The sequence below is a fragment of the Apostichopus japonicus genome, chromosome 13 (genome assembly GCF_037975245.1).
Source record: "Apostichopus japonicus isolate 1M-3 chromosome 13, ASM3797524v1, whole genome shotgun sequence".
Taxonomy (NCBI): domain Eukaryota; kingdom Metazoa; phylum Echinodermata; class Holothuroidea; order Aspidochirotida; family Stichopodidae; genus Apostichopus; species Apostichopus japonicus.
The window spans coordinates 24240314-24265819 of record NC_092573.1 but is presented as its reverse complement, the minus strand read 5'-3'; the positions used below and the strand labels follow the sequence as shown (position 1 = coordinate 24265819).

The 25506-nt window shown below is 35.7% G+C and overlaps 3 protein-coding genes across 3 annotated transcripts; 2 read left to right on the top strand and 1 right to left on the bottom strand.

Annotated features, from left to right (window-relative positions):
* The first annotated feature begins 2908 nt into the window (after nucleotides 1–2908).
* LOC139978499 (alpha- and gamma-adaptin-binding protein p34-like) lies at nucleotides 2909–10856 on the top strand. The gene is made up of 8 exons (XM_071988782.1): nucleotides 2909–3062; nucleotides 3514–3701; nucleotides 4738–4837; nucleotides 5846–5944; nucleotides 6356–6436; nucleotides 7076–7309; nucleotides 7761–7865; nucleotides 8486–10856. Exons 1-8 carry the CDS (start codon nucleotides 2942–2944, stop codon nucleotides 8605–8607), a joined length of 1050 nt encoding a protein of 349 aa, XP_071844883.1. The 5' UTR covers nucleotides 2909–2941; the 3' UTR covers nucleotides 8608–10856.
* A 3030-nt stretch (nucleotides 10857–13886) lies between these two features.
* LOC139978498 (phosphomevalonate kinase-like) lies at nucleotides 13887–17858 on the bottom strand. Its single transcript, XM_071988781.1, has 4 exons — nucleotides 17693–17858; nucleotides 17117–17177; nucleotides 15727–16015; nucleotides 13887–14177 (listed from the first exon to the last, which is right to left on the bottom strand). Exons 1-4 carry the CDS (start codon nucleotides 17788–17790, stop codon nucleotides 14008–14010), a joined length of 618 nt encoding a protein of 205 aa, XP_071844882.1. The 5' UTR covers nucleotides 17791–17858; the 3' UTR covers nucleotides 13887–14007.
* A 127-nt stretch (nucleotides 17859–17985) lies between these two features.
* LOC139978497 (leucine-rich repeat-containing protein 61-like) lies at nucleotides 17986–25149 on the top strand. Its single transcript, XM_071988780.1, has 7 exons — nucleotides 17986–18144; nucleotides 19576–19671; nucleotides 20530–20676; nucleotides 21111–21171; nucleotides 21647–21867; nucleotides 22530–22652; nucleotides 23053–25149. Exons 1-7 carry the CDS (start codon nucleotides 18141–18143, stop codon nucleotides 23097–23099), a joined length of 699 nt encoding a protein of 232 aa, XP_071844881.1. The 5' UTR covers nucleotides 17986–18140; the 3' UTR covers nucleotides 23100–25149.
* The last annotated feature ends 357 nt before the right edge of the window (nucleotides 25150–25506 follow it).

Below are 25506 nucleotides of genomic sequence, written 5' to 3'. Positions count from 1 at the left end.
CTAACATCTTTATGTATAAAAGGGAAAACCGATGTTGCGATATCATTATTTGATACAAAGTGTATTCTATTGTACGTATGAGTAGGCCTATGCTAATTTTCGTTTGTTATAGCGACATAATAATATCATGTGGGTATACCGATGCTAAAGTTGGTGGAACTTGGTGGTGAAGTATTCACGGGGAAACTTGACAGATTTTAAGAGGAAGGGGCATGTCAATTAGCATTCGGCGAAATTGATCATTCGTATAATATCATTTGTGTATTATGGGAGCAACTCCACATGTAATAAAAATTTTCAGTTCGTCGGCGAGTGTTGGTCCCATGTTTATGATGGCATGCAAGTTGCCAAGTTGGTAAACTTGGTAGCCTCGGAGACAGCGGCTCCTGAGTCACAACTAACTCTGATATTAAATAGTTTTCAACTACCTCAGTGAGGTTTATATGTAAAACCCTGAAGATGGGTGTAACCGGGAGTTTCAATTATCTGGTCTTTTAGCATTTATCTAAATTTCTATGTACATTCGCAACAGTATATACCTGTGCCGACACATAGAAACGAACAGCTCCATCCTTCTACGGAAGCATCGAAGGGGCATCACATTGATGACTTAGACACATATCAAAACTACGGAAATCACCGTTTTGACGAGATGAACTATATAACTCCGCGGTAACTGCTAAACTCTGAGAACTACCGTTTGCACACTTAATTGCTGTCATCTTGACAAATGTACAAAAATCTTAGTACCAAGTACACTAATCAAGTGCAAAACGGCCGGCGGGTTGGTCGATTTAATTACACCCGGAATCACTCATTGCTCTTATATCTTGAGTTTAAATCATTCGCTTTTTTTTGTAAGGGGAGGGGTGTTTTTTTTTGCACCAACTTATTAAACAAGTCAACCCATACTAGTCCACTTTGATCTTGCAACGGCGGATCAGGCGTGGATGACATTCACTGACACGAATTGTCGTTGACATATTTTGTAACACGTTGCGTACTCACTTAAGTCCATAATGGCGTTGTTTTCCAATATAGTTGTAAATGTAGCATTTGAGGCACGGTGACGTAATGGTCTGTGCTTATGGGTCATAGACCGACTTGTCCAGAAAAGTACATTCACTTTACGATAATTGATCATTACTATTATCCATGCATATTCCGTATATTCATATATTGTTGACGGAGACATCATAATAATAAGCACCCTGGCGAAATTTGAATTCCATTCCTATCCGCTTTCCAAGGTTACCCGTAGCATTTGGTGTTGACATGTTTTGTACTGCAAAAAATGGGGTAAATGTATAGACCTTTGACAAACTTTACGTGGAGTGGGTGCGTGCTCCCCCCCCCCCCCGCAACAAACCCCAACCTGTCCCACTTTGTCGTGTCTGTATTTTCGCTATAGTTAGGAAAATTTAACACTTATTCGAAAGTCGCCGCGCGTCTATGGCAAGCCATGTGGGACAAACATTGCATAATATATCCGCGTTTTAATTCGAATGTACGCGTATTAATTCGAATATACATGTATTGTAGCCTACATGTGTAAAGTTTCGCATATATTTGAATTAATACGTGTATATATTCGAATTAATACGTGTATGTATTCGAATTAATACGCGGATATATTTAAGCCATATGATTGGCTGATAATGTATACGCGTATATATTCCAATTAATATGCGTATAAATTCCAATTAATACGCAGATATATTACGCAGTGTTTGTCCCACATGGCTTGCCATACGTGCCCAGTGAGCGAACACGTCTATCCATGTTATGTATAGTGGGTTTCAAACAAAGTGAAGCCACAAATTAATAAGCAGTTCGATAATTTTTTTTTTAAATTATTAGGGCAGAAGATGACAGTAGCGATCCCAATTCATCCTCATCAGTCCGATATATATGAGCTTACCGTCCGGGAAAACACTTCTATATGGATATATGACACTATGTAGTGGCCTGTTATACCGTATAACAACATTTCATTCTCCGCGAAATCGGACCGCCATTTGTACATAATAATCGCCTTATACAAATATTTTATAGACGTCATGGAATTTTATCACAAATTCCATTAAAATAATTCATGCGAGTGAATGGCACTGGATGTCTCTAAGTGTGGATGGGGGAGGGGTGGGGTCGGAGATTTTATGATTACCTCGACTGATTCAGATATGGATATATTATAAAAGGAACATATCAAGGATTTCAGAAGGGGGGGGGGCGAAGCTGGTGCCGTCGAAGCAGGCTCCCATGAAGGAGATCTAGCTAGGGGTCTTCTCCGGACAGCAAAGTAGTTTTGACGTCACCTTGTATATGCGGAGGCGTATTAAGACTATACGATTTAGGTCTAATTTACCATTAAACCACACGATATGCAGAGAATGATGAGACAAATACTAGAATATACCTTTTTGGATGTCAAGGGTTAGTTGAGAGGACAAAACGGTAAGTCAGAGGTGATATTGGCCCAAACTTGATGCCTTGCATTAAAAAACATTGTAGCCTATTAACAAAGATATATAGCAAGCAGATGCATTAAGAAGTAACCCAACAATCACTTCCTTCATGGAGGAGATGAGATCTGCAACTCCATAGAAATTGATCAATTTCTATGGCAACGCCATGGATTGCTCTCTTGTCTTCAAGTTCCGGGATGTCGGTAGTAGAACATATTTTCTTTCTGAGGGCGCCGATCACAATACGCAGTTCTGGTTGTACCCGTTTGCAAAATGTTCGAGCCGAAATGACGGCTCTAGCAAAAATGTTGTAATACAGATTGGTCAACTAGAATACATTATACAGGCTCTAGCAATTTAGTTTGAGTAATTTGGGAAAGTAAATAAAGCTTTTATATAATTTTTACAATAAAAAATATTTTAAAAATACATCACGTGTGTATTATTTTTTTATGGAAGGTAAGTAATACCATATGTTGGGGATGACCTTTCTGAACAAGCAACCAATTACTAAGCTGGAAATCAAAATGGCCGCCCCCATGGTAATGATTGCGAATTTCTCGACAAATATTTCTTCCCAAGATTTGATCAAAGGTATGTTATTATTAGACCACTAAGTGCAAATATACTTTAGAAATGACAAGTGGCAAGGTAAAAACCAACATAGCTGATTCGTATCCTAATGAAACAGTAATATATAGGCAAATTGTGCTTCTTGGAAGCAGGTCAGTGAAAGTACAGTAAATAGGCCTATTAGGAAATGAGTGAGTCCCAATTGGTCGACAGCGTAAGGTACACTTTCATACAGATTTCAGCTTCATTGTTAGCTGTTATAAGTGTAATAAACATTGTGATTCATTCGACCCATAGGCTTGACCACAAGTTTTAAAACATGGTTCAGCAACAGTAGCCAATTTGTCTTGTAATTTGCATAGCCTTTCCTAGGCTAGGCATAGCCTATATGCAACCTAAAGACAAAAGTAGCACTAGCACTGCAGTGACAAGCCACAGCCTTTACACATTGAATTTCCTGCTATTTTTTCAGCTATCAGAAAAGATGATGAATTGCCAAATCAAGAGGAATCTTTAGATCCGAACATTTGTGGATATCTTTGGCATATAGATAATAAATACTATTTTGCTGATGTAATTCTCTGTCACCTGAAGGAAGAAACAAACACGTCTTTCATTCCTCACGAAATCGAGGCCATAGTCTCGGTAATTGATGATCAGGTAAGATCAGTAAATTGTTTGTGAGTTGTTCATAGTCCCAACACATATATAGTGTCTAGTCAGTAAGGGTTCTGACACAATGTTATTGTTAATAATCAAATGCATGGAGGATGCAATGATATAATATTCTGAATCCTGTATCGAATCTGACATTTTCTGACACAATTCTGTTTCGATGTGTGCAATGTATGTAGACCATCTGACACATCAGAACCACACTGTAACAGATCAAAAAATAACAGTGTGCTTTTATACCACCTGTCAGAACTTGACATGCCAGAGTACTCACAATTATGTAGCTTTGAACCCGTCCATACTTTTAGCTACACTGAGTAATATTAAAACATAAATATGCAAACTTAACATGAAGCTGATATATGACTTGAATTCCACAAAAGGCAAAGATTTTCTTTGTAGTCAATATGGGTCAACCACATGCAAGGTACAAGAACTGATTGAGTATCCCCTTATGAGATGCAAGTGTGTTCAATAATATCAGTCCAACCTGAGTTGACCTTTTAACCTTTTGTTGCAGAACAATAGGTTTATTCTACTCAATTTTTAGCATGCAAGTACAAAACCAACAATACAGTGCTTACCCTTTTGGAGATATTGTGCTAAAAAGGTCTCACTTTTGCTGACTTTTAAACTTCAAAAGACAATATTTACCATTGTATTCTGTTACTTCATATGGTGCATCCTCATAGTAAATCACTCATGTCAACATACTGTCTAAAGGCAGATAAAAACTCAATGTTACGACATGATCACTACCAGGCTTCTATGAGTCACCTTGCCAAGTTTTCTAGAGTGATTGAGAGAAGGTAAACAAACCTCTCCTAACTTTGATGTCACCATGAGAAACGTGTTCACTGTCACAGAAAACCGTTTTCAATTTCCCATCACAATAATAAATTGATGATTTAGTTTTATTTGTAAGGGATTAGGAAGTAATATAACAGAATGATTTTATATTTTGATAATATTAATCATCGCAATGAACGTTGACATAGTGCCTCTACGCTTCTCTTTTCAGACAATCAGTTTTGACAAAGCTAAGAAGTATTGGAAGGATATAGAGGATCTAGATCCTGCCACAAGAATCATAGTTTGCCATGGATTTACTAAAGCAGGAGGTATTTATAAAGTACTCCCGAATCAGTGTGCGAATACTGCCCGTATTGGAAAATTGAGTTTAATTTTGAGCTAAATTGTGTGACATTAAGTACCGTCTTTTGTTGGAAGATGGTTCAAGAAAAAGTCTTCTAAGATATCAGATAAACTGTAAATTTGTGCGATAACATTTTTATGCAAGCTGTTGTAGCAGTTAAGCTGTAGCCTGTAGGTATAAGATAGATTTTGATCTTAACAAACAACAGCAAACCATGTACAGTGAGTGTATCCTGTCAGTGTAATATATTCAATTTGATTACCAGCTATAGAATGTTCCATTTAATTAATACACTGAAGATTCATGAGTCAATTGTGTCTGAGCGTTTAATGTATTAATCAGTATTAACATGTCATAAATGGCTTGTTCAATCATACTTTATATTTTTATTTTTTTCATTAATTTTAAGGAACGTTCCTGACATCATGCCTACGAATATCTGTCAGAAACAAGTAAATGTATTTGCAAGTCATTCTCTAAAAAGTTCATCTTTCCTCTTTTAACTATAATCAAAATAAAATAAAACTGTTAGTTTAACTATAGTCAAAATAAAATAAAACTGTTAGCAAACTGCTTATCCACAAGAGAGCCTGTGTAGTAGAATGTGTAAAAGTAAGTTGGCGTGACGTTTCGATCCCAGCAGGATCTTCTTCAAAGGCTAAAAGGCTCTTTAACTATCACATACATTGCCAAACAATTCTACCTAAAAGTTATCCTATGATATTATTCTGTCAAAACCTTTATAAATAATTTTAAATTTTAAGTTCATGTTTGCTGCTTTTATGGCTGATCAGATATCTATTTTGGAGGTTTTCCTGCTCTGTGAAAATATCAAGCTTGAATATGTGATTAGACTTTGAATAAGATCCTGCAAGGATTGAGACGGCACACCCTCTTTAATACTTTTGTACAAAATGACAAGGTTATGAACAAATGATGAATGAGATGTGTCAACGATGATTTTAATTTACAGGTGTAAGAAGAAGAGAGGTGATTGAATGGTGCATCGATAATTCCTTTGAATTAGTTGAGCTTAACAAGTCAGAGTTTGATGAAGATGAAGAGGATGAAGGTGAGATATGTTTTCTTTTCCCAGCGGCTGGTAAAGCTGTATAAGATCTGCCTGGATGAAAAAATGTTAGATGCTTTATTCAACTTTTATTGTTGACCACTGAACACTTTGTGTTCTACTAATTAAAATTAAGTGCTTCCTTTGCTCATTTGGAAACCTTTGAAGTGTATGCCAAATTATGCTCAGGCTTTAGGTATGTAGTTGGACAAATGTATGCAAATAGACTTCATGGCCTTCTTTCAGTTTGACACCCGGCTCCAGACCTTTAATGAATACCACCAACATACTCTGTTAACATCTGCACTGGCGCAAAGCTTTGTAAGTACAATTGAAAGTTGATAACCGCAAACTTCAAATTTGTTTATCTGTTTTCGAAATATAACATAGCATCATTTGAAATTCAATTTTCAGATGAATTCCAGGAGCCGTATGGATCAAACAGAATCAACCAGGCCCTTCATGCACATAACTGGCCTAACCTTGAAATGAAAGGTAACTCCTGCTCCCAACAGAATCTCACTTTTGAATTTATCTTACATTAAGTTTGGCAAAAGGAGACTCTTGCATTTGAAAGAATGCTGTGACTTTGAAATATGGCAATATAAATCCTTTAGTTAATGACATAACTTGAAAAAGGGGTAAAACGAATGGTATCAACCTAACCTAAAGAGACTTTATTGTAACCATCTTATTTAAAGATGAAGATGCAAATGAATGATTCATTCAATCTTCATCTAACTTCAGCTTACTCCAAGCAACAATTAACTATCAGGTTGTGGTGCACTTTTATATGCAACATGATGGCTAGAGCAAGTCTCAAATGGATGTCACAGAGCCACAAATTCTTGAATTTTAAGAAGTGATGTGTGCAAATCTTGTTGTTAAAATCCAAAAGGTTTTAATGTTGACGATAGCAGAAACTGATTACATTAACCATGAAAATATCAACAGAACAACAAAGGTAAAGTGAAAGGTTGCACTCCTTGGTGCCATCTCATTTTGCCAATGAGGCTTCTTTGACCTTTGATATGTTGCAAATTGAAAGACAATTGTGCATAGCATTGTTTAGCTGCCACAATCAAATTGTTGTTAAAACTTACTTTACCATCTAAACCTTGTTCTTCTGAGTAGATAGAGATGAGAGGGAAATCGCTAGACAACTCCAGATAAAACTAGGTCTTCAAGATGATCCAGAAGAGGATGGGCCATCTCCAGAGGAAGCTGGTTACCAACGGTTACCAGACAGTGAGGCAGCCGCTGATGATGCCCTTGTTGAATGCGAGATGACATCAAATAAAAACTCAGCAGCAGGACTAGATAAAGGAGGAGGGGCCAATGATGAGACCAGCAGTAAAACCAAAGATGGTAAGAACGTTTGGGAAACCTATTGACTTAAAAGTTTGCAGGAGTCGAAGTTGGGGGTGGGAGGGTGCATATTAGGAGGTGGAGTGGTAGGTCAATTTTTCTCCTGGTTAGGTAGTACCATTGGGGAGGAGCAAATTAATGCTTAAAGAAATCATCAAATGGTAGTAGAAGTACATCAAATTTATGAGTGAAGATATCACACACAAAAATAGTAGTGATTTAACAAGAAGAGAGATGGCTCTGTCACTGTTAGTTAACAAATTTTTCCCAAATTTGCTAATTAATGTCAAAAAGTGGACACTCATATTACCTTCAAAAATGCTTTATAGTCAGAATTGCAGTAATTTTTCCTCACTGAAGCATGTTGATCACAATGCTTTGCAGTATATCCTATACAAAGTATATCCTTTGCCTATAATCTAACATGGCAATATTTTTAATTTTCTTCTAGACAATACATTGGATGAAGACATGGCTTTATTTCAGGCGCTAGGTAACGAAGACCCGGGAGGCGAATCTTTTGAAGAACTTTTTACCAAGATGGCATCTATGAAAGGTATGTCTATAGTAACTTATGTGCCAACGAACAGTTTGCCCTTCGATGTGATGAACTCTAGGCTTACAGTCCTGTTCTGTTGGGTAGTAAAATCTCTTTCAGCTACTATATGGTTCAAACCTGCCAAAAATAACTTTTGCAAAATTTAATGTAGCTGTTCTGGTTTATCCAACAGACCTATGAAGTCACCCCCCCCCCCATCCATCCCACCTCTTGCCATCCTCATAAGAAAGCATATTAGTGAAATTAGCGCAATGAATCCATGATAGTGGTAATACTAAACTCATTGTAAAAAAGAGAGGAATAGGCAGATATGTTAATTATGACAGTGTTGTAGGCTTAGGCTCAGTGTTAATGTATGTCCTGAAAAAAAACCCATAATCTCTTGGAGTTACTTAAAAATCTTTTTTTTATTAATGCAATGATTTAGTTCTTACACAGCAAGAGACATCCTTTGCAAATGTCTAAGCTGCTTTCAGTAGCTGTTATTGGATTGCGCTGGAAGTTTGTTCTTTATATAAGAAAGGCCAATTGAGGTCAACTGGCAGCTGCTATAAAGAAATATTGTTTTATTTAGTAAACTATTTTGCAATTCTTGACATTTTCTATTTTCTCCACAGAGAAAGCGGCGCACCTTCCACCTGAAGAAAGAAAGAAGTACGCAGAGAAGGTCGTCGTTAATTTCTGGAAGGCTATCGGTGGTGCCGAAGATGAGATCGAGGGACTGAGCGATGAAGATTGACGGCCATTATCCTCTCGTGAGATCAGGAAATCGTCCATGTCACATTTAAGACTAAAATCAGAGCGTGTACTTCCTTCAGAACGAGAAGAGATGTGATGAAGCTACTGATTTGTACTTCCTGTGTGATCTCTTGAACATCCACACCAACCAGATGTTTTGGTCGGACCAGTAGATTTGTCGACGGTGCATATATTGGTTTTCTAAGTTTCTGATATGTCGGTATTTTCTGCAAGCCAATAAAGTGTGAGTGTTGGTGCCCATATCCAGGTGTTGAGATCTGTTATGTATTAAAAGGCCATTGCTCCAGTTTTCTTGTACATTCCACTGTGAGGCAGTATGTCAAAACTGACCAAAGTTGTCTTGCAAATCAACTATGTAAACTTGAGGAGTTCTTCTTTACATTTAGAGCAAGTCTTTTGTACAAAGCAATCGTACAAAGCTGGATGTGTCTGGTTAATGTAGTGACCGTATTCAAAATTATGACTGAAATTAAATATTGTCTTGGTTAATGCGAAGTATTGACATGTGATTATAGTTGACCGCTTTGATTGTGTCTCTGAAATGATAGGGCCAGACACCCTCAAATGTATCACAGACTTGCATTACTGGGATGTTCTTAAAGCAACTGACTACGATCAGCTTAATACACAAGGTATCATGCGTAAATGAATAAGTGCAGAATTATTAGTTTTGTAATATGGTATCATTGGTATATACTTACTTTCGCAGGGGTGAATATGTTAATCATGAAAACATTAAGTGGGATTTCTGTGAAGAAATGTGTATTTTCTTAATCTGAATCATTTATTTTTTAGTATCTGTAATAACTCACTGATCTAAGTGCTATTTTCCTGTTAAACATACTACAAAACAACTGTAGACATGCTGGTGCCCACACACATTGAAAGAAAGATACCGGACTGGTGTGTCAGTTTGCTTCAAAAGCTTTTTTCAATCAATTTGAAAGATTTGAAGATAACTTTAGATAAGCCAATTTGTTTGATGGTTGCATCTTCACAGCACCTGCAGTTAACAACACTGTCGCACCCAACAAATGAGTTTCAAAATATTCTTTAGTAAGGGTGACAGTCTCATTGTAAGATATATCAGTCAAAGACTATATGAAACATTTTAAAATGAGTTATAATGTGGATGACGAAAGTAAGGCATGAGTAAGTGTGAAGTTATTTAGGTTTACAACATCACAACCAACCAACATTGAACTGATAAAGTTATGAAGTTATCTACAAGCTCTCTTGATCATCTTTGCAACAGAGAAGATGTGGAAAGGCCTGGGTGGGAAGGGATAGGAAGGGGAGCGGGCAGAGTAAGACGGCAGGACTCCTGACTCTGTTTTATGTCCATTAACTTGCTCTTTCAATCGTGTAAATAACATGTATTCCATAGAAAAATAAAATGAGATCATATCAAAAGAAATCACCATTTTCAAATATTTATTTCGTTTTGTGGAATTGCAATATACCACTTAAAAAGAAACCCTGACATCCTTACAAATAAAAAAAAAGAAATTAGAGACAGAATGCAACTGTAACAAAATGTATGCAAGTTAGAGAAAATGCTACACAATAGTGCAGTCTTTGCATACAGAACAGTAGTAGTTTCAATTTTAACATGCTTCAACAACCTCACAAATGCTATGCAAATTTAAACTACCAAGCTATTCCTTGTGAAAATGAATTTCATCAATATGAAAGAATAATTTAAAGTAACACCTGATAGTAACAAGAAAATATTGTGTTTATTAATATAAATTTTAGTATAAGTGTAATACATCACAGTGGTGGGTTGCAACTGTATACATGAATGGATACAAAACTTTGAAAACAAAAATTATGCTAGTCAGAAAATTATACACATGCAGTAGCACCTACCACATCAAACTGAGAGTTAATGTTAATATCCACCCATATTTCAAGTTGTACCATGATGCATCATGTATGGTTGCTGTGTATATATTGGTTTACAACACCTGCTTCCCATTTTCCTGGAAAAAACCTATCATTTTCTATGTAAATATAATATATAAATATAAGAGAAAAAAGAGGCATTTCCAACTCATTTGCCAGAATTATGTTTGCTGTTATTATATATTCAGGGAACTAAACCAATATAAAAAATCCAAATCTATGTGATTAAACATGTAAACACTATGTGATTTTCTATGTTCATGGTATTATATTAGTTTATATGAACATATTGATATCTTATGCAAATAACCCCCACCCCCCTCCCCCCCAAAAAAAATGAAATAAAAAAATCAATATTTGATAAAATATAGCACTGTTTTTCTGTTATATTCTTCTTTCAAGTACTGAAATGAGATGCATAACACAAATTAGTGCTAGATTTAATTTGCAGAGATGAAGCACCTAAAGTGTAAGAAGTTGATTAATTGTTGGTAACAGACTAGTGTCATATCAGTCAGTTAGAACCAGAATTTAAGGGCATGACTCGAGTCCAGTCACAATAAGTCACAAGTTTAGTCTTGAATGTCATTTGACCTTTAACCCGGTCAGAGATCTGACAGTCTTCCGAGTCAACTCCAGTCTTTTGTAGGCAAAGACTCAAGTCAAGTCTAACTTGGGACTCGAGTGTGATATCAATCGAGTCATTACAACATTAGGAATAGTTGCAGGAGTGAAATAGATATCTGCAGGAATTTAGCCTCTGTAGGGCTGATGATGAGACCAGTAGGGAAACCAAAGATGGTAAGAATGTTTAGACAATATGGAATACGTATTGACTTAGAATGTTTGCAGGAGTTGAAGTTGGGGGTGGGAGGTACATATTAGGAGATGGAGAGGTTGTTGTGATAGGTTGATGTCAGGCAAGTTAGTATCCATGGGCACATAGAGTCAACAGTCACTGACTAGAATCACTGATGATTACGTGTTAAATGAGTAGAGTAGAGATAAGCAGTCCATGGGAAGGCTCATTGCACTTAGAGGAGTGTTCAGTACAGAGACGTGTTTTCACATCGCCATTTTGTTACATACAGAAACAGATTGTGTTCTTATCTTCTGTTGTATCATGTTTTCTCCAGAAGTGGGCACAGGGTACCTGTGGGGGATCAGCCGGCCCAGCTGGACTGCACTGACATGGGTAACACTTATTGTAAAGAATGTGTACTGCTTACTGTGCTGGTGAAATGAAAACTGACATTGCACAAAGCTGCGTGTCTACCACTTGGTAGGAACTCTCAACATAAAGAACTTAAAGAATTTGACTATTGAAAAGTCAAGTGCAGTGGGGTGATCCGAACCAAACTAGCATTTTGCAACAAAAAAGGACTAAAATAAAGTATTACAGAAAGAAAAGATTCAAGCATCATGACAAAAGAAAACCTGAAAGACTATAAATTGAGCTCGATATTTACAGAGAAATCAATAAAGCTTCATCAAAATCACCATATCACCATTACCCACCACTGCCACAGGTACCTGTGTCTAATGGGAGATTTAAAGCCACTTTCAACCTGCCTCTAGAAATGGTTAAGTGGCTTGGAGTACTTTAATTAGTAGGATTAAAATGGGGCTACACAGAGATTCATTCAATAAGAGGGTTATTATCTCCTATATGGATCATGGCCACGATGCATGAACATTTACATACATATATAAATAAACATATATATATATATATATATATATATATATATATATATATATACATATACATATATATATATATACATACATATATATTTATACATATATATACATATATATATATACATATATATATATATATTTATATATATTATATATATATATATATATATATAAATATATATATATACGTATATATATATATACAGTATATATATATATATATATATATACATATATATACGTTTATATATATGTATGGTGCAACCGCCACTTTTACAAGTGGATATATATTGTACAACTGTATTCTCAAACCATCTTTTACATAATTATTAAATGAGATATATGTTACGCTCCTACCTGCAAATCTAATTTTTTTTATAGTTCAATGATTAGACCAGAAATAAAATCCTCTGACAAAGTATGAGGGATATCAATAAATATCAAATTGTTTTTCTGTGAAGATTTATATGTGTTTTTTTTTTCCATTTGCACAGGAATTAAAAGCATGAACAGCTCGGTTATCTGTCAGTCAAGAACAAACAGTTTTTCAGGATGTTTATACAAATCTGAATCAGGAGCCCATCGATGGTAGTGCATAAGTAATGTTTTGTGCAAAAACATCAATTTCAAATATCTTTGAATTGATTACTCCCTTCGGACTCCAAATGACATTATCAGTTTTAAGACATGACAAGTCAAATCTGTACATATTATTGTATGATCTTAGGCAATAAAACTAAATAGTTTCATATTTTCCAAACTGCTGCTGCAGACTTTACGTTTTGCGCATCCATGATAGGCTATATCTGACTATGGCGGAGTGTATAGCCTAGTGGTTAACGCCGGCGTCTCCCAGTCATGAGATCCCCGGTTTGATTCCCCGCCGACAGCAAGGTGTGTCGTCTGGCAAGGGTGTTGTTCAATAACAACTTCCCGACATGGACGTTAAATGGATGTGTGCCGAGAGATTGGCTTCGGTCAGCTTGCGAGTCTATAAGCCTCCATGGCTTCTTTCGCGAGTTCCTGCTTGCGGGAAGATCACATATACATACATATACATACATACATATGCAACTATTCTTCCACATAAATTTAACTTTACTCTTGGTGCTTCCACTTCTTTTCAATCCTCCATGTTGCTTAAAACTTACTCGGTTAATCCCTTAGAACAGGGTTGTCCAACCTTTTCCGGAGGAGGGCCACATGGAATAATTATGATGAAAGAGGGGGCCGCATGAACCCTACACTCGATTTTTTGCCCGAAGCCCAAGGCAACAAAATGTGAGCACTGCGCGCGGAGCGCACTGACTTATTTTCCTTCCTGATAAAACAGATGAATAAAGTCCAGCCGCCCCTCCCCCCCCCACCCCTCCGCTGAGAGTGTCACACAAACTGACCTGTATGCAGTTTTTTGGACCCAGAAGGTTCGAATGATTGATTATATAGCTTCAAATTGTTATCAATAAATCTGCTCACTAAAATTTTGCACCGTAGAAGCATCTCTGGTGGGCCGGACGCAACCCTGCAGCGGGCCGGACTGTGGCCCGTGGGCCGTAGGTTGGACAACCCTGCCTTAGAATATAAATGGACCAGCATATATGTATATATATATATATATATTTAGTTATATATATATATATTTAGTTATATATATATATATATATATATATAGTTATATATATATATATATATAAATAAATATAAAACTTAGGTTAGTATTGCACTTAGGTTAGTATTGCATCTGGATTTCAATTTCAACCTGCCTGGGTTATCTTGCTTTATCATCACCATCATCCTTCTCTGTCCTCTCTGCCATGAAGGCCAATATTTCCAGCTGTTTCTCAAGGTGAAGTTGCTCCTGGCCGCCGTTGTTACGGATCATTACATCCCAAGGTGAGTATTTGTCGAGTCCACACTCTGACGGAGCATCATCGATACCTGAGAAATGTTGAAGCAATAAATAACAAATATTTATTAAACAGGGAAAAAAATTCACCAATGTTAATGCACATGCCAACAGGTATTACTCTCATGAGGGAAGCATTTATCGCATCTTTGCAAGAACAAGGGGGCGGGAGGGGAGAGGGAGTAATCCACCTGTATTAATGCACACACCAAATGGTATTTTACTTTTTAATTGACAATATTTAGACAAGGTAACATAGAAAATTAATATAAAGTATAAATATTGTTGACGTAAAGATATTTAGTTATAAAGTTTGGGTCATTCTGAGGTGGTTCACTCAAAAGGTTATCATTACACTATCTAGGATTTGCAAAATTTTATTAAAAAGAGAGTTTCCTTAATGCAGTCTTTTCTCACTTCCAACTACAGCACTGTACCTACCTACAATTGGACATTGTAATGTAATTTGTGTTAATATTTTGAAGAACCATTCTGATGGAGGCATTTGTTCGAATGGATGTTTAAATAGATGTTGCTAATTTAGTCGAAAATCTTTACATCTTTTTTCTTTTCTCTTTTTCAATTTTTATCCGGGCATCAATCTTGAAAATTCTGGTTAATTTCCAAAATTCCTGCACCATCAACAGATGTCTAACATCTGGAGGTTTATTCTTACTTTAATAAATATTTCCAACTTGTCAAAACATGTTTCCCCCTGATAGCATAATCCATGTAGGTTTCAATGCTCTTTTTGTGCACTTAAAAGTGAGCTGAAGCCTGACGCTGATATTGTCATTAAATATTTTTAATGAGAATATAGACCAGCTAATCGTGCCTCGCTTCACTAGGTGGAGAGTTTCATTGAATTGGTATACAGAACCATGTCAGGGCTTTACAGTGTAACTTTTAAGGTCAAGCTAATTGGATCAGGGAACCAGTACCAACCGCTTTCCATAAAGTCAAGTGGATCTTTTGTCTCGCAAGAGGGAGGATTGCTCAACTCAGAATATATATATATAAGTCTAACACAAACCAGCCTATATAATGTGCTGGTTGTGGTCCAGACACCAAGTAGCACTCAATATGATAACAGTGTGTCAGAGTAGAGTGTGTACATGATGATCTAAAATTCTCAGTTATTTCAAAACTATTGCTAGCCAGGTTGTCATGATTCACCAATCATTGCAGTGATATATTTTGTATGGTGGGGGATGGGGGGGGGGAGGGTAAGGATGGGAGATAGGTACTGTATGTTAGGAGAGGAGAGTGGGGGTGGGAGAGAAGGGCACAAAGCAAACTAATTGACCTGTTATCCAATAAAACATCATTTGGGGGCACAAACAGTTGTTCTAAAATGATTGCTTATAATTCAACCATGCAATGTGATCTGACTTTCCACTGGGTTAACTAGTGCTCAGTGACCAAAGACTTGTTGTGCTAAGGATGAATATCTCTACAAATAACTTGTTAACGTACATGTGGTTATGTACATGTACCGTACCATTGAGATGGTGGGGGAGGGGATGCTGGTGTGGGAGGAAGGGCTGTGATCAGTATGGGTAAACCTTACCCATATCTCACCTTTCGTGGGCACTAATCCTCTTCTCATCCTTATTTCTAAGTCTGCCTCTACTCTGACGGTAACCATCTGTTTAGGGTACTCCTTCTTGAAATACTCAATGTCACTCTTCCTTCTCGCATCACTGATGATCCAGACGTCGTGATGGTTTTCAGCCTCTCTGATAGCAAGTCTACAGAAGTAACCTTTGTCTTTTTTACGCATCTCCTCTCCCCATTTGATCATAGCTGCCCTGTGCTGCTCCTTGTACTCTGTGGCATCTAGAAGACGGTTATAATCTAAGTTGTGTTGCTACGGAGAGATGGGTAAAGGAAAAAGAAAAATGTATGCAGTGATAAGTATAGTTAATAGCTCGGCAGTTCTAACAAAGAGAAATTTCTTCTACCGTATGAAGGACGAACTGTGTAACATACCACAGAAAATAATGCACACTACTGTAAGTACTAAAGGCATCTTGTTTCGGTCACCAATTTAATGTTTGAACTTGTTGAATATTACTTGAGAAGAAAAAAAAGCTATCATGATAGCCCAGACTGACAAAACAGCTTAGTTAGACTAACATACTGAAAGATAATAAATAGCACAAACGTCACTATTTGATTAAATTTATGGTAATCGTTGTATCACCTGGAAACTTGCCAACATTGCCAACAGGGGTCATTGAAAATAGAGTGCATAGAATTATTTGAACACTGCAAACTACAGTATTATGTAAGGTACAGAAGACGTTGCTTCTAATCAACACTTGTAAGTCAATAGAATATTTATTTAGAGAGAGAAAGAAGCATCACTTGCTCATACCTAAATTCAGTGAAGACTGTCTCGCTCAGTATACATGAACAAAAAAACTGTGTGATTTCACACAAAGAATGTCGCAATACTATGCATAGAATGCCAATATATATATATTTTTCCAAAAACTGTCAAAGGAATGTTGAAAAGTGTGTAATCATTTTTGAAACTTTGTTGCCGTTTAGCAGATCTAAAACTTCTTGAATCATTATCTGTAGGACCTTTAAAAGTGACTTCTCTCTTCCCACTTTTCACTGAAGTATTATTATGCAAAATAGCAATTGATCAAAGGGGCATAATTTAGTCATCAAATTTGTGTAGCAGCCCTAATGGCTCTTTCATAAAATGCTATATTGTTCCTGTGTAAACACCTACTACATCTTTGGGACAAGTTTGTATAACAACTTGTCCATTTTGCATCACAACATAAATATTGTTTTCTACCTTTTTCTGGCATGACACTTGAGTAGTCATGCCACACTGCCGTGGACTTATTTGTACGTAACTGATAAACTCGATACAAAATAAGGTATGTGTGAGCAATTATCTTTGATAAAAGCATGGATTATAAAACCAACAGTGTTGTGAGAGAACACTTACCTTGGCATACTGCTCTTTCAAAGGTCCTGAAAGCCGTAGTATTATGCTTCTGCTACCAAACCTGTTGTGGAGACAAAATGTTTCTGGTTATTTGAATACTGTAGCTGGCACACAGACATTACTTCCTATTTTCCATCAAAAACTTCATAAAAAAACTGCTTTTTATGGGGGGGGGGGGTGGATTTGTAATTTGTCAGAAATTTACGCTGGTGCTGATGGGAATGGCGAGTTGTAGACTTAGGGTGCTAGTTCATCTACAATGCGCCATTCCCTTCAAATTTGTATAAATTTATCCTGTTACGGCTGACGAAAATGCGAAACACAAAGTTGACAAGTTTCACTAACATGACATCAAATTTAAGTCTTGGTAAAGATACATTAAATCACATACTGTAGCCAAGGCCTAAAACTATACTAGTTAGGATGGAAGTTTGTGTGTAATTCACTAAAGCAAACTTGTTATACGTCCTTACAGGTTATTACTGTTATTACCTAATGATATTTCAAGACTCATGCTAGTCTATGAATTAAACCTCAACTGTTTGAGATTGATAAATTAATAAAGATTCTATTCACCGTTTTTGAAGCAGCATTGTCACAAAATCTTTACCAGACTTTCTTTTCCCACTGAATACGTAAATAATCCGAGGCAATATGCTCTGTGATTCTGCCATTCTGGGTGCTGATGAACCTGTACCTACTGTAAGTTCGTGAAATAAAACTAGACTAGATGTGGAGAACTCCTAACACGGTCTGATCAGTAACTTGAATGGGTTGGTTATTTTGGAGAAAGCGTTTGTACTACTTGCTGCATGGCAAAGGTTGAAATAGTGGAACAGGTGTGTATGTTTACAATGTTTACCTTGTACCCTCGAGAAAGGAGGGAGCTGTACATAATTTAAAAATGTTTGAATCGGACCCTTGGCAACGACCAGGCATCACATTAGCTGATTAAGAAGAGATCGTTTTGAAGTCTCATGTCACACTCACAGAATATGTTTTGAAGATGAACGAATCCTATTAAATGGGTACATCTTGCTTTACAATTAAACTTTTTTTATTATGGAATGATATCCGCTAGATTTGATTGTGTTACATGGTTTGAAATGATGGTAGCCTAGTTCTTACGTTTGTACTCTCTGTGTCTTACTCAGTCTTAGTCTTTCACCTCAGTAACTTAGGCTAGGCCGCGATGCTACAGTACAGGGCTGGGTTCTACGAAGTACAGTAGTGAGTAGTGTATGATAATATCCAAACAGGTGCCTACCTTCGCATGTTTACAAATTTAGAGGTATTGTGGTAAACATATGTTGCTACACAGATACCCTATAGACACTAGGCTAGTTGCCGTGTTTGAAAGTAAAATTGTAAACACTGTTTCGAATGCAATTTTTACTCTCACATGCACTCACAGTCACACATACTGACACAGCTCAACAGAAACAGCTGAGTTTTAAATTATGGTGGTACTACTGCCACAGGTACATAAGTTATTTACCAGATCATCAGTTTATATAATAAAGGATGGCACTCTTACTTAAATACACTCGATCATCGTTTGATTCTTTGCCAGATGCAAAAGGAATCTTTTGCTATGGTGATGGCATTGTCTATATAAATGTATGTGTGCGTATATGTCTGTGACACCTTGCATTGTAAACAGATGGCAAAAACGAAAACCTTGTAGACTCTGTTACTCAATCAATACATTAAAGGTTATCTGATGTCATAGTCTACAAACCTTATAAACACTGTAACTCCAATTCAAGTAAAGCCTGATAAAATGTGGATCCCCGTTATTGAGTACAAGAACCCAGGAGATCTCTCCAGAGGTCAATGGTATTTGGGATTAACAGAGGTCAAAGACTGGAAACCTTAAAAATGGATGAATCCAAGGGTAAAGCTAGGATGAAATTCATATTTCAGGTATGTGGCTCCTTATGTGACCCCAAAAGATGTGTGGCATGGTAGTGTGTACATATTGTGAGAATTCTGTTCAGACCGCATATTAAACCTGGGAGCTGCTACTCTCACTCTTTCTCCTCGTAGATTGACAGTAACATATTCCATTTATAAATTATTATCTTGTATGCTGGTTTCAAGTTTCTTCCTGATGAAAACAGTTTCTTTTGAAAGAAACCAAACCCTGCATACAAAAGTGTGGCAAGGAATCGCATATTACTTTCGGCTTTCTGGTTTTTTATATAGGCTTAGGATGGTAGTTCCTATAAGCTACTGAGCCCCATCGTTCCATGTTCATTGGTTGCAGTTCACAGACTGTCATTGGTTGAATTTAGGAAGAATGCTATTTTCAATTTTTTCACTCTATAATCGGGTAGGCTAAACAGCCACGACCAAAATTAAATTAGTGAAAGATAAATCTTGGTAGCTCATGAAAACAGTATTTTTCACAGATATTGGTTTGAAAATGTATAATTCCTTTTCATCTTCTTCCTTAGAGCTTGATACCAAAATTGTTTCAAAACAACTTTTGAAGACCTTAAGTGGAGAGTTTGACCTAGAGAGTATTAGATTCATCAACCTGTCTCAGCTGAGTGAGTAATGTCTCCTTATTTGGATAATTAACTGAAATTATCATAACAATGATATCATCAATAGATTGCTCTTTTATGAGAGCTCTGAATTAAAAGTAACAATGACAACAGATGATGTAAGAATTGAATAAGTGTGTGAATGATCTTCTTTTACTTTAGCAACCAAACTTAATTTGCACAGTGAAGACATATGTTTATTAGATAACTGTACATAACACCACCATCCTATCTCCTGTATCTGATCTGCTCATGTTTTATTCTAGTTACAAAGTCATTTTGAACCTGGCTCCAAAACAATGCCAACTTCCTTTATAAATTTTCTCCAGTAATTAATTTCCCTGTTTCTTATTTTACTGTTTACTGGTCAATGTTCTGAGATTTGACACTGTATACAGACAAAGTACTTATTCTAAGGCTGCCCTAGCTCAGAATTGCCTATTTATCAAATTTTCTATCGTTCATGAAATTCATTTAATACACACATTAAACTACTCTTTGACTACAAAATCTGGTAAAATGGGTCATTTGAAATATTCTATGTTTCCTTGGAAGATATGTCTTGAAAAAAAGAAAAAGTTGATGTACACATATTGAGCTTGTTTTAAGTCTAATAATGTATTTTGAAGATGTGTCTTACTTAATACTTCGCATCATCTATATTTATCTCGAATAAACTTGAGTACTTTCCACTGTATATTTTCTGATAGTATAATAGCAACTACAGTAGGTTAACATTTACCAATGGGAAGGGGGATGAATGGAACACACAAAATACACCATATGAGTACAGTATGTGGTCCATAGTTATCTGTTACAAGGCTTTAGAAGTCAAAACTCTTTGCTGTTGAATAATTTCAGAAATAGAAAACCTTGGAGATATATCTGACTGCATCTGTCTCGAGAAGTTGGATGCGAGTAAAAACGTCATCAGTGATGTGAAGCCTCTGGCCAAACTGAAGCAGCTTACATATCTGAACCTTGCTGCCAACTCTATTTCATGCATTGGTAAGAATCAATCAGTGTTTATGTATAAATATATTACATTACATAGCACTCCCTAACACACCTGATATGCTTTTAATATGGTTTTGAGTAACTCTTTGAAGTTAGTGGCAAAGAGACATTTGTGATCTCCTATTAAGAATTAATACAAATATGGACTCACTTCTATACCACAGTTTGGTCCATCATAGTTTTAAATAAAAATATTGAAATGTATTCAGTTATTCCTCTTTTTATCCACAATGTGAATGCTAACATTGTGTTAACTGGTGGGTTTTTGCCCTGTTCTTTACAATGTGGAGGAGAACTATAATTTTGTTTTTCATGAATTCTGATCATAGGCCACATGTTTACCTTCATTTAAGCTTGTTTATTTCTCAAAAAAAACTCGTTTTATAAATGTGATTTTATATATATATTTTTCTTCTTCTTTTCAGATCACCTTGAGGAGATAGAGAGTTTGAAGACCCTCAACCTTGCAGGGAATTTGCTTGGCAGGTAGAATTTGAGTTATCTAAATGAAATGCATAATGTTTAAGAACTAATGAACATTTAAGAAGTAATGAACTAAAAAGAGAACTAATGAATGTTTAAGAACTAATGAACTAATAAAATAAGAACGTATGATATGTCTGTGTCTGGTAAAAGTAAAATTTTCTTAAACAAGGAATGCTTTTTATATTTAAATCAGATAGCTTACTGCATTAATGTGAGTGAAAGTGACTTAATCTATATGTGGTAGCACTCTACAGCATGTTCCTCCATCAACATCCCACCCATCGATGGAAACAGTTTTGATATAGGTCACTTGTTTCCAAGCAATCCTGAAACATAGGTTCAGTTATTTTGCCAAATTTTAGCTCATTCGTACTACCTATTATTTAACCAACTGACACTTGATTGATGTGAGTGTTGCTCATAATTTGTACCTGCTCGACTTAATGGCAATGGTTTCCATCTTTTGGTTATCAAGCTTTGATAGTCTTCAAGGTCTGACCAAGCTACAATGCCTTGAGAGCCTGAGATTTCAAGACCCAATTCAGGAGTACATGAATCCAATCTGTCAAAATGCATTCTATAAGAGAAATGTCCTGGCAATGTTCCCAAACCTGAAGAGTCTGGATGGTGAGAGAGTGACAGGAAGAGGAAGTGAAGTCTTCAGGCTCTTGCACGAGTTAGAGAGAGATGTTAACGGTAAGTTTGCCCCCCAAAAAAGGCAGGTTTAGTATTCCAAATTAGTAGAATGACCAAGAAAGAGAGAAGGAGCATTTTCATAGTTATGTTCAGACTAGGGCTTTCCTACTGTAGTGTATTGGCCAAGCCCAATGGGAAACATATTGTCAGTGTACCATAGAGATGACAATTATCTAAAATGCGAAATTAAATTGTTTTGTTGTAACCTAACCAGGCTCATACGACAACTGCTGTTTGTAGAAGTTTGTCATGCACAAGTTGATGCTTTGGACATACATATTAGATGCCCTCGAATGTCAACATGCCTCATTTGATCATTTCATTTAGCTATTACCAGTACTAAACATGGTAAGCCACTGTGTCTGAGGCCATGATAAGCAAGTTCTATCTTCCACATCTCAGATTCTCACAATGCCACTGTCTCAAAACCTTAACATATTACCTCTCCTATGTGATATTAGTTTCACAATATTCACATAATTAAGGGAAAGAAAAAGTAAATATTTATATGTGCATTAGTGATAGTGTGAAAAGTTTGTATGGAATTAACTTTAATAGTTTTATGCCCACAGACTTTAAACCTATAAATATGCCAAGGGAAGAGAAATGCACAAAGTTAAATTTTCGATATATATTTCTTTCTTTACCCATTTTCTGCATAGATGAAAAGAAAAGCAATGAAAATGTGTTAATGACATCTTCCAATTCTTGGACATCAGAAGGATTTTGGGACTGTAATACTGTACAAAGCGAAGGAGGTGATGAGGCAGAAGGTCACCTGAGAGGTCAGTTTAAGGTCGAAGTTCATGCAGTATGTATCTTAGCAGCTATGTTGATGCAATCTTAGTAAAATAGCAACTAGTGAAAATCATACTTAGGCTTGATTGGCCATCACTTCTAGTAATGTTTACATTTTACTTTTAGCTTGATTTGTCTGTTGGGCATTTGAAGAGGCTCAAGTAGAACATTTGTCTCACTGTTTATCATATTTGCATTGATTTTGAACTATTTCAAAGACATTGAATTGAGTCTAAAGTTTAATTTGATGAAATTTGCACTTCAGATGAAGAAGAATCATACTAAAGATCTGTGGAAATTAAGCACAAAACTATTATACATTTCATTGTTTTACTTAATGTCCTTAAGGTTTTTTCTCAGCATGGTTCACTCCTCTTCACTTTTCAGATCTTATAAAAGAGTGCAATAAATTATCTTCATCTGCTGGCAGATAGCTGGAAAACTTGTCAACAAGCAGTTGGTACTTGAAGATTTACAGAGTGTGTTTGTTATGTACATTGGTGTACTGTTAACAAGTTCACTGATTTTTCAGTGTTTGTAAGAATGGGATATCGCACATGAACATTGTACCAAAGTCATGTGGAATGCATGCATGATGGGTCCTGGTTGTAGGAAAGAGTAGCCTTTCCTCTTTTTACATAACCTTATTAGCTATAATTGAAGTTGCCTAACAAGTTTCTTTGGTTAGAGGATATAATTTTATCTACTTGAAACTAAAACCACAAAACTGAAACTTTCTAAAAGGAATAGGTGGCACTACATTACATTGGTGTATTTTAGAAGACACAGGGCAATCCACACCCTCCTGTTACACCATTATGCTGGATCATAGGCAACAACAAAGAAGGAAATAAAAAAATATATAATAACATCTTTTGTGATGGTGTAGAAACTTTCAGTAGGTTATATTATCAAGGCTGCATGACATCTTCAGCGATTCAATGATTTTATGTAGTCTCCTTTGACACTGCAATACTGCCACTAAGAAAGTCAGTCCAGGGCTTACAGGGTTAACAAGTCAAACCTAGAATATGACAGATTTTGGTTTGCTACATAATCTCTAAGATTTGGCAAAGATTGATGAAATTTTTTACTGTTTTTATTCAATTGAACACCCAGACAGAGTAAACAAAAGGACAGAGTCAATATATTAAGTTTATCAAATATTTTTCTGTAAACAGCTGAATTCACATGAACCCAAGTTCCAAGCTATATATTATTAAAAATGTATATCTGTGTCAGTTTTACTGTTTTAACAAAACTAAAAGATTTTTTACAAAATTTATTTAAGTAAATTTCTTAATTTTCTCAAACTTTCCACCATTGCCACTGCACATTCCTTGAAAATAAAACCATTTTTAGTGAATTTGAATATTTATACCATTACAAGTTTTTACTACCTATTTTATCTTGAATGCAACTTGTGTGAAGTTTATATGAATTTTGCGCTATGAAATAATTTGTTTTTACTACCAATATTTTTATAGGCTCAAAATAGTGTAAATTAAAAATTTAAGCAATGAGTTGTAATTTGTCAACTTTCAAACAGAGAAAAAAGTAGTTAGAGGTGTAAAATGAACCAAAAATTGTTAAGTATGCTATTAACTGTACTGCTTTAGAATATTTCACAAGGTGTCATACATTCCAGCGATGGTTTTGGAATCATTATTTCCATGAAACTGCCATCTTTGTGAAACCGTTGTTGATAATGTCGTCATAGTGGTATGGATTGATCAAGACAACCTTCCACTGAATTTCAGAACAATCAATTGATAATTGTTTACGCTTCACTTTGTGCCTTTAAGGCAGCTTTTTGCATTCAAAAGTGAATTGGTGTTGTGTATTTTAACATAATTTCCCTTAATAATGTAGTTGTTTATTACTATAGCTATCCAAGTCTCAGTTCAGTTAGTAAAGAAAATCTCAATTTTTGTAATTGATTATTTGTATGAAAACATGTTTTTGGGTAATAAAGAAATATGTTAAAATCCAACAGATCATTACTTTTGTGTTAATAAACATTTTCGAAAAGTTTTTGACAGATGTCTTAGTTTAACCAAATTTAATCTTAGTTTGAGTAATTCTTTGCAATCTTGATGAAGAAAATCAATGAGCTGCTTCAAAGGTTGAATCAGGGGTTGGCTTCTCATTCTTAGCTCTATCAAGAGCTTAGGGTAAAATGTAGATTGAATAAAAGACAATTTAATTGCAAGAGTAAATTAATACATTACCTCCTCTGTTTACAACCTGATGGTTTTGCTTTTCATTATTTCATTGATTATATTGTCTTTGAGATTTCATGAGGTGGTAATTACTGAATTTATTTCAGACATTTGTTTCTTCCTTTCTGTATTAGTTTAAGTAGACTTAACATGCTAATAGTGTACTGTGTGTTGCCCAAAACATTTAAAGGCTTTCTTCCAGTTACTTGCAAGATATGTGAAAAAATATCACGTTTACTCAAGACGCTTGTTTTGCTTTGAAATATCAAAGAGTTGGACTGATCAATAGAAAAAAATCTTGCATTTTGATGTAAATTTTTTTGGTCATTGGTTGTTTGAACAGACCCTCAACTATATCATGTTTACTGGAAAATAAACAACAGCATAACAAACTTGGTAGAGCATTTGCCCTGATGACTTAATCACAAAGCAGATTACAGAAATAAAGTCGAACTTCAGTGACCAAGATAACAATAGTCAATGGAGAAATATTTACACACAAGTATACAATAAGCAAATCAAAAAAGGTAAAAAAAAGTTGACTCCGTATTTTTTCTTTTTTTTTAATAGTTTCTCTTTCTCTCTACATACAAGCTTGTATTTCCTTCATATACAGTAT

What these genes read in the sequence shown, in the direction of transcription:
- LOC139978497 (XM_071988780.1), top strand. An exon ending in CATCAACCTGTCTCAGCTGA is followed by an intron (nt 19,672 to 20,529) that starts GTGAGTAATGTC and finishes GAATAATTTCAG; the next exon opens with AAATAGAAAACCTTGGAGAT. An exon ending in GGCAGAAGGTCACCTGAGAG is followed by an intron (nt 22,653 to 23,052) that starts GTCAGTTTAAGG and finishes TTCACTTTTCAG; the next exon opens with ATCTTATAAAAGAGTGCAAT.
- LOC139978499 (XM_071988782.1), top strand. Translation starts at nt 2,942, where the DNA reads ATGTTGGGGATGACCTTTCTGAACAAGCAACCAATTACTAAGCTGGAA. An exon ending in TGAAGATGAAGAGGATGAAG is followed by an intron (nt 5,945 to 6,355) that starts GTGAGATATGTT and finishes TTCAATTTTCAG; the next exon opens with ATGAATTCCAGGAGCCGTAT. An exon ending in CAGCAGTAAAACCAAAGATG is followed by an intron (nt 7,310 to 7,760) that starts GTAAGAACGTTT and finishes ATTTTCTTCTAG; the next exon opens with ACAATACATTGGATGAAGAC.
- LOC139978498 (XM_071988781.1), bottom strand. Translation starts at nt 17,790, where the DNA reads ATGGCAGAATCACAGAGCATATTGCCTCGGATTATTTACGTATTCAGT. An exon ending in ACAATGCTGCTTCAAAAACG is followed by an intron (nt 17,178 to 17,692) that starts GTGAATAGAATC and finishes TCTCCACAACAG; the next exon opens with GTTTGGTAGCAGAAGCATAA. An exon ending in AGGATTAGTGCCCACGAAAG is followed by an intron (nt 14,178 to 15,726) that starts GTGAGATATGGG and finishes AACATTTCTCAG; the next exon opens with GTATCGATGATGCTCCGTCA.